This window comes from Astyanax mexicanus, chromosome 15 (genome assembly GCF_023375975.1).
Source record: "Astyanax mexicanus isolate ESR-SI-001 chromosome 15, AstMex3_surface, whole genome shotgun sequence".
NCBI classification, from domain to species: Eukaryota; Metazoa; Chordata; class Actinopteri; order Characiformes; family Acestrorhamphidae; genus Astyanax; species Astyanax mexicanus.
Genome location: NC_064422.1, coordinates 46,668,881 through 46,681,922, shown reverse-complemented (window position 1 = coordinate 46,681,922; position 13,042 = coordinate 46,668,881). Strand labels below are relative to the sequence as shown.

At 40.2% G+C, this 13,042-nt stretch overlaps 1 protein-coding gene across 1 annotated transcript in view; it reads right to left on the bottom strand.

Moving 5' to 3' along the window:
• The window catches only part of rnf213b (ring finger protein 213b), an 88,298-nt gene that overhangs the window by 5,395 nt on the left and 69,861 nt on the right, over positions 1-13,042 (bottom strand). The window contains exons 52-59 of the mRNA XM_049464306.1: positions 12,960-12,994; positions 6,593-6,841; positions 4,492-4,657; positions 3,346-3,443; positions 2,404-2,652; positions 1,718-1,850; positions 1,523-1,606; positions 470-641 (exon numbers count right to left, since the gene is read on the bottom strand). Of these exons, the coding sequence (XP_049320263.1) occupies positions 470-641; positions 1,523-1,606; positions 1,718-1,850; positions 2,404-2,652; positions 3,346-3,443; positions 4,492-4,657; positions 6,593-6,841; positions 12,960-12,994 (1,186 nt within the window). The remainder of the gene's footprint in view (positions 1-469; positions 642-1,522; positions 1,607-1,717; positions 1,851-2,403; positions 2,653-3,345; positions 3,444-4,491; positions 4,658-6,592; positions 6,842-12,959; positions 12,995-13,042) is intronic.

Genomic DNA, 13,042 nt, shown 5'->3' with positions numbered 1-13,042 from the left:
TCTATCTTGGGAGGGGCACTGGGTGATGTATGGGTTTAGGGGTGGGGCAGGAGTTAGAGCTGATTGGTCGAGTGTGCCTCTGATTGCGGTGAGGCGCCGCAGAGGCGGAAATTACCACAATAAAACCATTTTTTAAAGGTTAGGATATTTTTTTAAATATTTTAAACAGGACTGCTATTTTTTATTACTTTAGAGGAGCACATTTCAGCTAATAATAGAAAAATAATATGATTTAGGGTTTAGTACCTCTTTAATGCAGGTTAATGTAAATAAATTGCAGTGTGAAATGTATTGTTCTGTTAATTTTTTTATTATAATTTTTAATTATTTTAGTTTTATAAGGAACATGTTGTTCACTGCAGGGATGGACGTGCCACAATATGCTGATAACATTAATTATAATTAAAGCCCCTCCCCACACAGGAACTCTAGTGATTTCTATTTAAAAGAGAGAAGGACAGTAGCACACCTGTGGTCCTGCAGGCTGAGTTTACGGGACTCTCGGACGAGGCTGTTGTGGGTTTCTGACAGCAGGTCTATGAGAGCGTGGAGACAGGAGCCGGGACCACGCCGACCCAGAGACAGATACTCACCAGAACTCTCCATACTGATATCCTTACTACACAACTCAGCATCCACACCTACAACACACACACACACACACACATTACACACACACACAGCTTAGTAAATTAACTTACAGTACAAATTAACGTACAGTACAGACAAATTACAAAGGGCTTTTACTCTCTATTAAATGTAAAATGTACTGTATTGTAGATTAAAACTAAGCTCAAACAAAGCATAAAGAAAAACATTTGGAATTATTTAGAAAAAAAAAAGTATTAAAAAAACACAATATGTTTTATTATATTTTACATTCTCCTCTTGTTTAGATGATCAGTTTTGAACATCTCTGCTGGATTTTCTCAGTCAGTTTTATGAGGTAGAGTCTCCTGGAATTCATGCTTTCAGTTAACAGCTGTGCTGAACTCATCAAGAGTTAATTACTTGAATTTCTTGTCTCTTAATAAAGTGTTTGAGAGCATCAGTTAAAGTAAAGTAGTGAAGAGGTAGAGTTACAGCTATACAGTGAATAGTGAATATTTGAGTAATGTTCGAATCCAGATTATGAGAAACAACAACTACTCAACTAAATAAAGAATTAAATACTTTAAGAACAAATGAAAATCAGTCAATCTGAACATCAAAAACATTATAATGATGGAACTGGCACTCATCAGGACCGCCCCAGGAAAGGATAGAAGAGCGAGAGTTTGCTCTGTTGTACAGGATGAGTTTATCAGAGTTTCCAGCCTCAGAAACCACAAGTTAACAAACAGCTCCCCAGATAAGAGTATCTAAATACTTCACAGAGTATTTTGGTTTGTTTAACACTGTTTTTAAGTTACTACATGATTCATTATGTGTTCCTTCATAATCTGATAGATCACTTCACTGTTCATTTACTGTGTAGGAATAAAATAAAAATAAAAGTGTGTTCTGAGAGTGAGGATCTCACCGCTGTTAGAGAGCTCCACTCTGAGAGAGTTCCACACCCTGCAGAACATCCTCACCCTCCGAGTGATACAGCTCCTCTCACCACCTGATACAACAACACAACAATACACACTCACATACACACTCAGTGATCTGTAAGGGTTCTAGAGGTTCTGCAGGTTCTGCAGGTTCTGTGGGGGTGTGGGGGGTGTGGTACCTGCAGGAAGGCTGTGCAGTAGGGAGGAGATGGTGGGGTTGATTGAATCCGACTGAACCGGAGAAACTCTCATCAGATCAGATACCAGCGCTGCCAGATCAGGGAGACAGCCCAACTGTCTCACACACTGTACCTGTCTCACACACACACACACACACACACACACACACACACACACACACACACATACACACATACACACACACACACAGACAGACACACAGGTATACAGAGATTAACAGATATTAAACTGATATTAAACAGATATTAAAGGCTACATTATTGATAATATTGTTGTAATAAAGCTTCTTCCACTCAAAATCATCACACAAACTTTACAACACAATCCACTAATAACCAACAGGTTATCTCAGGTTTCTTACCTGATATCACCTGAGATTACCTGAGATTACCTGAGACTATCAGAGATTACCTGAGATCACCTGAGATTTATCAGAGATCAGGTTAATAATAAAATGAAAACATTATGAAAGAAAGAGAAACCAAAAAATAAAAAAACAAAGAACGAGAAAAAGACAGAAACAAATAGAGAAATAAAAAAAGATTCAACTAAATGTAAAAAAGAACTAAAAGAAAGAAAGAAAAACTCTATTTTCTAATTTTTAAGAGCATAACATAAGAGCATAATGTGGGGGTGTGGCTGCAGGTGAGCTCAGGTAACTCACCCTGCAGGTGAAGAGGAGCAGCAGGGGAACCGGACGGACCCCCTGTTTCTGGGTGATGAGCTGCACCAGCCGCTCCACGGTCAGCGGGTCCGGGGGGGTCCAGAAGGCGGAGCTGTGGGTGGGGCAGTCTGAGGGGAGGGGCAGGAGGCCGGACGGGTCTCCTAGCAGAACTTTAATCAGGATGCTGCCCGACAACTGCTCATCCTCCGAGATCCGGTCCTGAGCTTCCCTCAGACTCCCATCCAGATCCTGAACCACAGAACCACCAGATAATCAGTACAAATACATTCTACTCTCTCTCTCTCTCTCTCTCTCTCTCTCTCTCAGACTCCGGCTGCTGATGGAGAAACAGCATGATCTACTGTACTCTCTCTCTCTCTCTCTCTCTCTCTCCGGCTGCTGATGGAGAAACAGCAGCATGATCTACTGTACTCTCTCTCTCTCTCTCTCTCTCTCTCCGGCTGCTGATGGAGAAACAGCAGCATGATCTACTGTACTCTCTCTCTCTCTCTCTCTCTCTCTCTCTCAGACTCCGGCTGCTGATGGAGAAACAGCATGATCTACTGTACTCTCTCTCTCTCTCTCTCTCTCTCTCCGGCTGCTGATGGAGAAACAGCAGCATGATCTACTGTACTCTCTCTCTCTCTCTCTCTCTCTCTCCGGCTGCTGATGGAGAAACAGCAGCATGATCTACTGTACTCTCTCTCTCTCTCTCTCTCTCTCTCTCTCAGACTCTGGCTGCTGATGGAGAAGCAGCATGATCTACTGTACTCTCTCTCTCTCTTTCTCTCTCTCTCTCTCTCTCTCAGACTCCGGCTGCTGATGGAGAAGCAGCATGATCTACTGTACTCTCTCTCTCTTTCTCTCTCTCTCTCTCTCTCTCTCTCTCTCAGACTCCGGCTGCTGATGGATTAATATGGTAATGTGTTTCTCTAAACTGACCCGTAAGGTGGGAGTGATGACCATCCTGCACACCTCCTTCTCCCAGTCCTCTCTCGCCTGTCGAGACGACCACGCTGCTGCCCCCTGCTGGACACGCGCTGATAAAGAATACAAAGAGTTAACCGTAAAGTGTGCAATAAACACGTATCTCCATACAAACCTGTGAAAACCTGATTTAAAATGACCAAAAGCTCTTTATTAAAAAAGATGATTATCTGGGCAGTATAGGTGATTATTTTCTCAGTAAAACATTATCTTATATTACAATAAATCTAATACAACTTAATAACAGCTTACAGTCACTGAGGGGAGGATGAGTTCCCAAGTGTATCAAAAAATCCTTCAAGATAATGTGAGAGTGTTTATACAACAAATGAATCTCTGTAGAATTTGGGTCATGCAACAAGACAATGACCCAAAACATTGGAGTAAGTCTACAACAGAATAGATTAAGAAAATCAGGTCTGCAGGAAGAATGGGCTGAAATTCCCCCTAAAACTCCAAAGAGTTCACATACTTTTACTTGCTGCTGTGTTTTTATGTCAACAATTCTTCATTGTGAACTTTGACTAAGTAAGAAAAGCCCTATCCGGATGGGTTTATTTTCTCAGGGGGTTCTGAGTTAATTTTTTAAATCTCTTTTATAGAGGGTTTTTATCCTCTGTGATTTTATTCCCATCCAGAACGATCATGTAGGTGTTTTTCTCAGACGTCCTCTGAGAAAATTACAGGCTGAATTATCTACTGTTTTTCTCTGAACTCCGTGCTCCTCCGGTAATTTTAGTCCCGTCCGGACGCACATCTCTGAGTTTCGTCTCCTCGCCTTTAATAAAATAGATATTTGTCCACTGCCGCGCACTGTAATTACACTTTGGGCGCCACAGTTTCCACGGAGATCCACGTAAAAGAAAACACAACAGTGAGTGGAAATGGAGGAGCTACTGAACGCCGTGATGATGTCATGTGACCGAGAAAAAAGCCTAAAAACTCACTGGTCCTCCTGTTTTTACAATTGCAGTCCGGATGCAGGAGCTTTATCACTAAAGAGTAGAAGTGTGAAATATTTTACACCGGAAATAAACCCGTCCGGATAGAGCTTTAGTGTTATTGTTTTTTAATGTAATTTAAAGTACTGTAGTAACAGACCTGTGGAGAGGTGAGCTGAGGTGTTGAGGATCAGGTGAACAGTAATGGCCGTATCGTCCCAGTTCAGATTCAGAGTTTTCCCCAGAACCTCCATGTCCTTCTGAAGGTGGTTCCACAGAAACTCGTGCACATCGTGAACAGCGGGGTGGATCATTTCACTAACGCCCTGCAGAATATTCAACAAAATCAAAAACTTACTCACACTAAAACTGCATCAGTTTCATACATCAGTTTTATAGAACCAACAACAGAACCCTGTGGGACTCAAGATATACTAAACTGGAACTGGGTGAATATTTTATATCAAACAATGAGTTTGAGTTAAATTTAATGTTTTCTCTAATGGAGAAACACTGAATTTTAAGGCCCCGACTCCTCCCCTCCTCCCCTCCTCCCCCCGGCAGTGCTCAGAGCTCAGGGCAGGGAGTGCGGGAGAGAGCCTGCAGGAGGAGCCGACAAACTGCAGGTTTAAGTTCATTTTTACTATTTACTCACATATTTAATCTTTAATAACTAAATAAAGCATTCAGCATCACTTATCATGCTTAATATCAGTTTATTCAGTTTACTATCTCTTTAAATACTGTTGGCTGCTTCCAGCTGAAAGTAACACACAAGCTGTACAGGGCTAGGATAGTAACGTTAGCTGAGCTAACCTAGCATTAGCATTCTTTGTTTGTAAAAATATTATTTTTGAATAATGCAAAGTATTGTTTATCATCGTTATCTTTTAAATTATATCAATTATTATTATGTTATCATAAAATGAATTTAATTTGGTCTGGAGCAGATTTTTTTCCACAGCAGGTGATCGAATCAGTCAGGAACGAGTATTTTAGTAGTATGTTTATTTTTTTATATTTCTTTAAAAAAAAACTGAACTGGATCCAGCAGTATGTGTAGGGAAAAATTTATAGTTTAAGCTTACCAAATCTTCCAGCAATATCCAAATAAGAATTACAAGAGTCTTTTTTCTGGTGACGGTGTGAGAAAGAGATTACTGATGTCTGCTGTTAAATAAATACACTATATTAAAATAATTAAAAATAATCTGTTTTTTGGTCAAAATTAAGAAAATGGTATTGAATTTTTTTAAAGTGATACCGAGCCCTACTGTCACGACTGACCCTGGTGTTGCACCTCCACAACACAGGAGGTCGCTCTCTCCCCAGTAGCAGCACTGCGCTCACCTGGTGTCTATTGTTTAATCAGTAGTAGTATTTAAAGACGTCGCACCTGTACTCTTTAACAACGTCCTGTTTGTATCTGTACGCCGTTTTTAAGAGCTTTTGTTATGCAGTGTAATGTTATGTAGTGTAATGTTATGTAGTGTAATGTTATGTAGTGTAATGTTATGTAGTGTAATGTTATGTAATGTAATGTTATGTAGTGTAATGTTATGTAATGTAATGTTATGTAGTGTAATGTTATGTAATGTAATGTTATGTAGTGTAATGTTATGTAATGTAATGTTATGTAGTGTGATGTTATGTAGTGTAATGTTATGTAGTGTAATGTTATGTAGTGTAATGTTATGTAGTGTGATGTTATGTAGTGTAATGTTATGTAGTGTAATGTTATGTAGTGTAATGTTATGTAATGTAATGTTATGTAGTGTAATGTTATGTAGTGTAATGTTATGTAGTGTGATGTTATGTAGTGTAATGTAATGTTATGTAGTATGATGTTATGTAGTGTAATGTTATGTAGTGTGATGTTATATAGTGTAATGTAATGTTATGTAGTATGATGTTATGTAGTGTAATGTTATGTAATGTAATGTTATGTAGTGTAATGTTATGTAGTGTAATGTTATGTAATGTAATGTTATGTAGTGTAATGTTATGTAATGTAATGTTATGTAGTGTAATGTTATGTAATGTAATGTTATGTAATGTAATGTTATGTAGTGTGATGTTATGTAGTGTAATGTAATGTTATGTAATGTAATGTTATGTAGTGTAATGTTATGTAGTGTAATGTTATGTAGTGTGATGTTATGTAGTGTAATGTAATGTTATGTAGTATGATGTTATGTAGTGTAATGTTATGTAGTGTAATGTTAGGTTGAGTATTATGTAAATTATATATATCAGTGGACCTGCTGATTGGCTGAGGACCCCTGCAGCATGGCGAGGTGCAGTAGGAGGCGGAGCACGGCAGACTGGGCCATGCTCAGGTCTCGGTTCGGGGCGTCTGAGCGTCCGGAGGCGGGGCCGAGTATATGCCCTGGTCTGGTCTGATCCGACGTGCCGTGAACCAAAGTGAACCTGTCCACCGGCTTGTGATTTATTCCACCAATCAGCACTTTGCACGTATCACACCTCGCCACCTCCATCGGCTTCCCACACTGCAACACACCATCAAATAAAACATAGTATTTTTTTTTCATTGGGGCACTATACAGTATCTCACAAAACTGAGTAATCCCCTCATTATTTTTGAAATATTTTATTATATCTATTATATTTTGTTTGCAGGCTTTATTGTGCATCAGCTTTAGAAGAGGCTTTCTTCTAGAACAGTTCCATGCAGACAGAGTTGATGCAGTGTGTGGTGTAACTACGCTCCAAACTCCGAGCTGCCGAAAGAAAATGGCAGAAAACCCAAAAACAAGCAGACCTAAAAAATTACCAACTGCTCCTGGCTTCTTTCTCAGCCAACCTCACTACTGCTAAAGCTGAATTTTATCACAATAAATTCTGCTCTCTCACAGACTCCCGGAAACTATTTGCTACATTTAAATCACTACTCAACCCTCCGCCTCCTCCTCCGGCTACATGCCTTACGGCTGAAACACTTGCCTCATTCTTTACTGGCAAAGTGGCGGCCATCAGCAACCAGTTTACTGATGCACAATGTAGCAGTCCTACTACATCCTCTACTGCCCGGTGTCCCTCCACCGAAGGCGTTGCTTTCCCCTCGTTCACTCCTCTCACTGAGAACGAGACACTGGCTCTCCTAACGCGTAGCCGTCCTACTACGTGTCCGCTTGACCCAATTCCTTCAAACCTACTGCAAACTATCGCACCTGCAATCATTCCGGCTATCACTCACACCATCAATGCCTCTTTAACATCTGGTGTATTCCCGACTGCTTTCAAACAAGCACACGTGACACCACTGCTTAAAAAGCCTTCTCTCAACCCCGCCCAGGTTGATAGCTACAGACCGGTCTCACTACTGCCTTTTCTTTCTAAAACACTACAACCCCTGGCAAAAAGTATGGAATCACCAGTCTTGGATGAGCACTCCTTCAGACATTTCATTCTGTAAAACAAACTCTGATCAAAAACATGATACAATAATAAGGTCATTCCAAAGTGCAACTTGTTGGCTTTCAGGAACACTCAAAGAAATGAAGAAAAAACATTGTGGAAGTCAGTGAATGTTACTTTTATTGACCAACCACAGGGAAAAAAATATGGAATCACTCAATTCTGAGGAAAAAAGTATGGAATCACTCAAATTGAAGGTAGAAAATAAGGACAAACCCAGTCAATTTCCTTTCCCTAAATGGACACCTGCCTCAGATTAGATCTGCTCGTTAGTCTGCAGTTAAAAACACCTGCAGTCATGACACCTTGGAGGGCTGCTGGGTGAATTAGAGTGGCAAGAACCATGGCTCCAACAAGAGAAATGTCTCTTGAAACAAAAGAGAGGATTGTGAAACTTCTTGAAGAAGGTAACTCTTCATGCATGGTTGCTAAAGATGTGGGCTGTTCACAGTCAGCTGTATCCAAGATATGGACCAAATACAAACAGCATGGAATGGTTGTTAAAGCCAAGCGTACTGGTAGACCGAGAAAGACATCAAAGCGTCAAGACAAGCAACTTAAGGCCATTTGTCTTGAAAACCGAAAAAGTACAACTAAACAGATGAAGCATAAATGGGAAGAAGTTGGAGCCAATGTATGTGACCGAACCGTAAGAAATCGCCTAAAGGAAATGGGATTTCAATACAGGAAAGCTAAAAGAAAACCATCATTGACACCTAAACATAAAAGAACAAGACTGCAGTGGGCTAAGGAGAGGCAATCATGGACTGTGGATGACTGGATGAAAGTTATCTTCAGTGATGAGTCAAGAATCTGCATTGGACAAGGTGATGATGCTGGAACTTTAGTTTGGTGCCGTTCCAGTGAGATTTATGAAGAGGCCTGCCTGAAGAAAACAACCAAATTTCCACAGTCCTTGATGATATGGGGCTGCATGTCAGGCAAAGGCACTGGGGAGATGACTGTGGTTAATTCTTCTATCAATGCACAAGTTTACATTGACATTTTGGACAGTTTTCTCATCCCTTCAATTGAACAGATGTTTGGAGATAATGAAATAATTTTCCAAGATGACAATGTATCGTGCCATAGGGCAAAAACAGTGAAGGCATTCCTTGGAGAAAGACACATTCAGTCGATGTCATGGCCTGCACATAGTCCAGATCTCAACCCAATTGAAAACCTGTGGTGGAAATTGAAAAAAATGGTCCACAAGAAGGCTCCGACCTGCAAAGCTGATCTGGCAACTGCTATCAAAGAGAGTTGGCACCAAACTGATGCAGAATACTGTTTGTCACTCATCAAGTCCATGCCTCAGAGACTGAAAGCCGTTATAAAAGCCAAAGGTGGTGCAACTAAATACTAGTGATGTATTTTGAATCATCTTTTGTTTATCTGTTTTTCATGATTCCATACTTTTTTCCTCAGAATTGAGTGATTCCATATTTTTTTCCCTGTGGTTGGTCAATAAAAGTAACATTCACTGACTTCCACAATGTTTTTTCTTCATTTCTTTGAGTGTTCCTGAAAGCCAACAAGTTGCACTTTGGAATGACCTTATTATTGTATCATGTTTTTGATCAGAGTTTGTTTTACAGAATGAAATGTCTGAAGGAGTGCTCATCCAAGACTGGTGATTCCATACTTTTTGCCAGGGGTTGTAGAAAGAGCAGTTCTAAATCAGGTCTCTGGCTTCCTCTCCCAGAATGACCTTCTGGACCAGAACCAATCTGGGTTCAAAAAAGGACACTCTACCGAGACGGCTCTGTTGTCTGTGACTGAAGCGTTGAAAACTGCCAGAGCTGCAGGTCAGTCCTCAGTGCTCATTCTGCTGGACCTCTCGGCCGCATTTGACACAGTCAACCATGACTTCCTCCTAACTATACTCTCAAACATGGGGATCGCAGACAATGTGCTGTCATGGTTCAGATCGTACCTCACTGGACGCTCGTTCAAGGTGTCGTGGCAAGGACAGCTGTCCTCAGCCCGCTCCTTATCCACTGGGGTTCCCCAAGGTTCGGTACTGGGACCCCTTCTCTTCTCCATATACACCACCTCTCTTGGTCAGGTTATCCGCTCACACGGATTTTCCTACCATTGCTTTGCTGATGACACCCAGCTATACCTGTCGTTCTCACCTGAAGATAACTCAATCTCTGCACGGATTTCGCAGTGTCTCTCTGACATATCCTCATGGATGAAGGAGCATCACCTTCAATTAAATCTCTCAAAGACTGAACTTCTGGTTATACCAGCAAAACCATCTTTTCAACACAACTTCTCTATAAGCATCGACTCTCTCTCTCACCGACAAAGGTTGCTAGGAACCTGGGTGTTCTGGTTGATGACCAACTCTCCTTCACGCACCATGTGGCCTCAGTTGCTCGGCCCTGCCGCTTTGAGCTTTATAACATCAGGAAAATTAGACTGTTTCTGACGCAACAGGCCACCCAACTCCTGGTGCAAGCGGTCGTCATCTCACGCCTTGACTACTGCAATACCCTGCTAACTGTTCCTCCCGTCCTGTGTAGTAAAAACACTCCAGATGATCCAGAACGCAGCAGCACGTCTGGTCTTCAACCAGCCAAAACGGACACATGTCACCCCGCTGCTCATTGAGCTCCATTGGCTACCAGTTGATGCATCAAATTCAAAGCTCTTACAATCGCCTACAAGGTGATACAGAACAGGCTCCTTCCTACCTGCACTCGCTCCTGAAGACTTACGCTACCTCCCGGCCGCTGCGCTCCTCCAATGAACGTCGCCTCGCTTTACCAAACATTCACACAAAGCAATCCAGACTGTTCTCATACAGAGTTCCCCAATGGTGGAACAAACTACCTTCCACTACCAGATCAGGAGAATCTCTCACTATCTTTAATAAACTCCTGAAGACAGAGCTCTTCAAAGAGCACTTACTCTCCTAACACCTCTAACTAACTACCTTCTACTACCAGATCAGGAGAATCTCTCACTATCTTTAATAAACTCCTGAAGACAGAGCTCTTCAAAGAGCACTTACTCTCCTAACACCTCTAACTAACTACCTTCTACTACCAGATCAGGAGAATCTCTCTCTATCTTTAAGAGACTCCTGAAGACAGAGCTCTTCAAAGAGCACTTACTCTCCTAACACCTCTAACTAACTACCTTCTACTACCAGATCAGGAGAATCTCTCACTATCTTTAATAAACTCCTGAAGACAGAGCTCTTCAAAGAGCACTTACTCTCCTAACACCTCTAACTAACTACCTTCTACTACCAGATCAGGAGAATCTCTCTCTATCTTTAAGAGACTCCTGAAGACAGAGCTCTTCAAAGAGCACTTACTCTCCTAACACCTCTAACTAACTACCTTCTACTACCAGATCAGGAGAATCTCTCACTATCTTTAATAAACTCCTGAAGACAGAGCTCTTCAAAGAGCACTTACTCTCCTAACACCTCTAACTAACTACCTTCTACTACCAGATCAGGAGAATCTCTCACTATCTTTAATAAACTCCTGAAGACAGAGCTCTTCAAAGAGCACTTACTCTCTTAACACCTCTAACACACTAACTACTTCTAACCTCATTTCCTTCTTCCTCTCCTTCACTCCTCTATCCTATTATTCCCCTTGACCTCCTTTTATCCCTATCCAAAGTTGTTTTTACCTTTAAACTTATTTTACATTGTACTTGACTATTGTAAGTCGCTTTGGACAAAAGCGTCTGCCAAATGTAATGTAATGTAATGTAATGTAATGTAATGATCGTCTGTCCTCACACTTCTTCAACCTCTGCAGCAATACTGGCAGCACTCATACATCTATTATTTTAAAGCACCTGGGGAAACTGTTCTGTTCTGAGAAGAACCCGTACTGAAAAACTGCTGTATGATCTTGGTCATTGTGCTGTATCTCAGTTTCAGGGTGTTATTAACTTCTTATGGTCTATAGGCCAGCTTTATATTCTATATCTGTAAATATATATCATTAACAATGGAGCAACACGTATATGGTATGTAATCTACTAATCTACATCAAATATAAACTGAATAATGTATAATGCGACTAGAAGTTGATTATATGAAAAATCTAATCAAATCTAATAAACTGAAATTCATTTCTAGGTTCGTTCTCTAATTAAAATGAATTAAATATTGATGAATCTTCTTTAAAATACTAACTTTCCAGGAGAGAGATAAAACCCTCTTAATTTTCAAAGGAAGTCTATGTAAAAAACTGTTTATTTCAGGTAATTTTGGAGAATTTCTATTGGTCCATTCATTAATAAATTTCAGCACAGTCTATGGAAGGGTTTGTCTGTTCAAATTATGTAGTAAATTAAAAATCGTCAAAAATGGAGAAACTTGTTTTATATTTAACAGTGACAATATGCTTTTTCAAAATGGAATATGCAGGTAAGCATGAGGGTTTCGATGATTTTACAAACATTGTTTTCTTTTTTCACTGGTTAAATTATTTGGGGCATGATACAGTAGCTCACAAAAGTGAGTACACTCCTCACAATTGTTGAAATATTTTATAATATCTATTATATTCTGTTTCAGGCTTTATTGTGCATCAGCTTCAGAAGAGGCTTTCTTCTAGAACAGTTCCATGTAGACAGCAGTGATGCCGTGTTTGTTGTATACGGTCTGACCTTCTGACATTCTTCAACCTCTGCAGCAATATTGGCAGCACTCATACATCATACATACAACTGCTGTATGATCTTAACTTAAGTATCTCAGTTTTAGGGTGTTATTAATCTTCTTATAGCCTAAACTCCATCTTTATATAGAGCAACAATTCTGTTTCTGTCATCCTCAGAGAGTTATTTGCCATGAGGTGGCATGTTGAATATCCAGTGGCCAGTATGAGAGAATTTAACCAAAAACACCAGATTTAACACACCTGTTCCCAATTAACACCTGAGACCTGAGAACACTAACTGACCCCAGGGAGGGAAAACAGATAATTGGGTACTTTAATTTGGCATTTCTCACTTAGGGGGTTTAGATATTAATGTCTCTGTGAGTATTTCAAATAACACACGTCAATGTTTCCCATTAATATAGATATAATAAAATATTTACAGAAGAGTGAGGGGTGTACTCACCTCTATAAGATACTGCAGATATTTTTATTTTATTGATAAAATCAAAGTGCTACTTTGGGAGTAATGAGTATAAAATATACTCACCTCTCCAATCACACAGGGATGGCCTTTACTACACACTGCAACACAACAACGCTTTCATTACAGGGAGGAAAATTTAGATTATT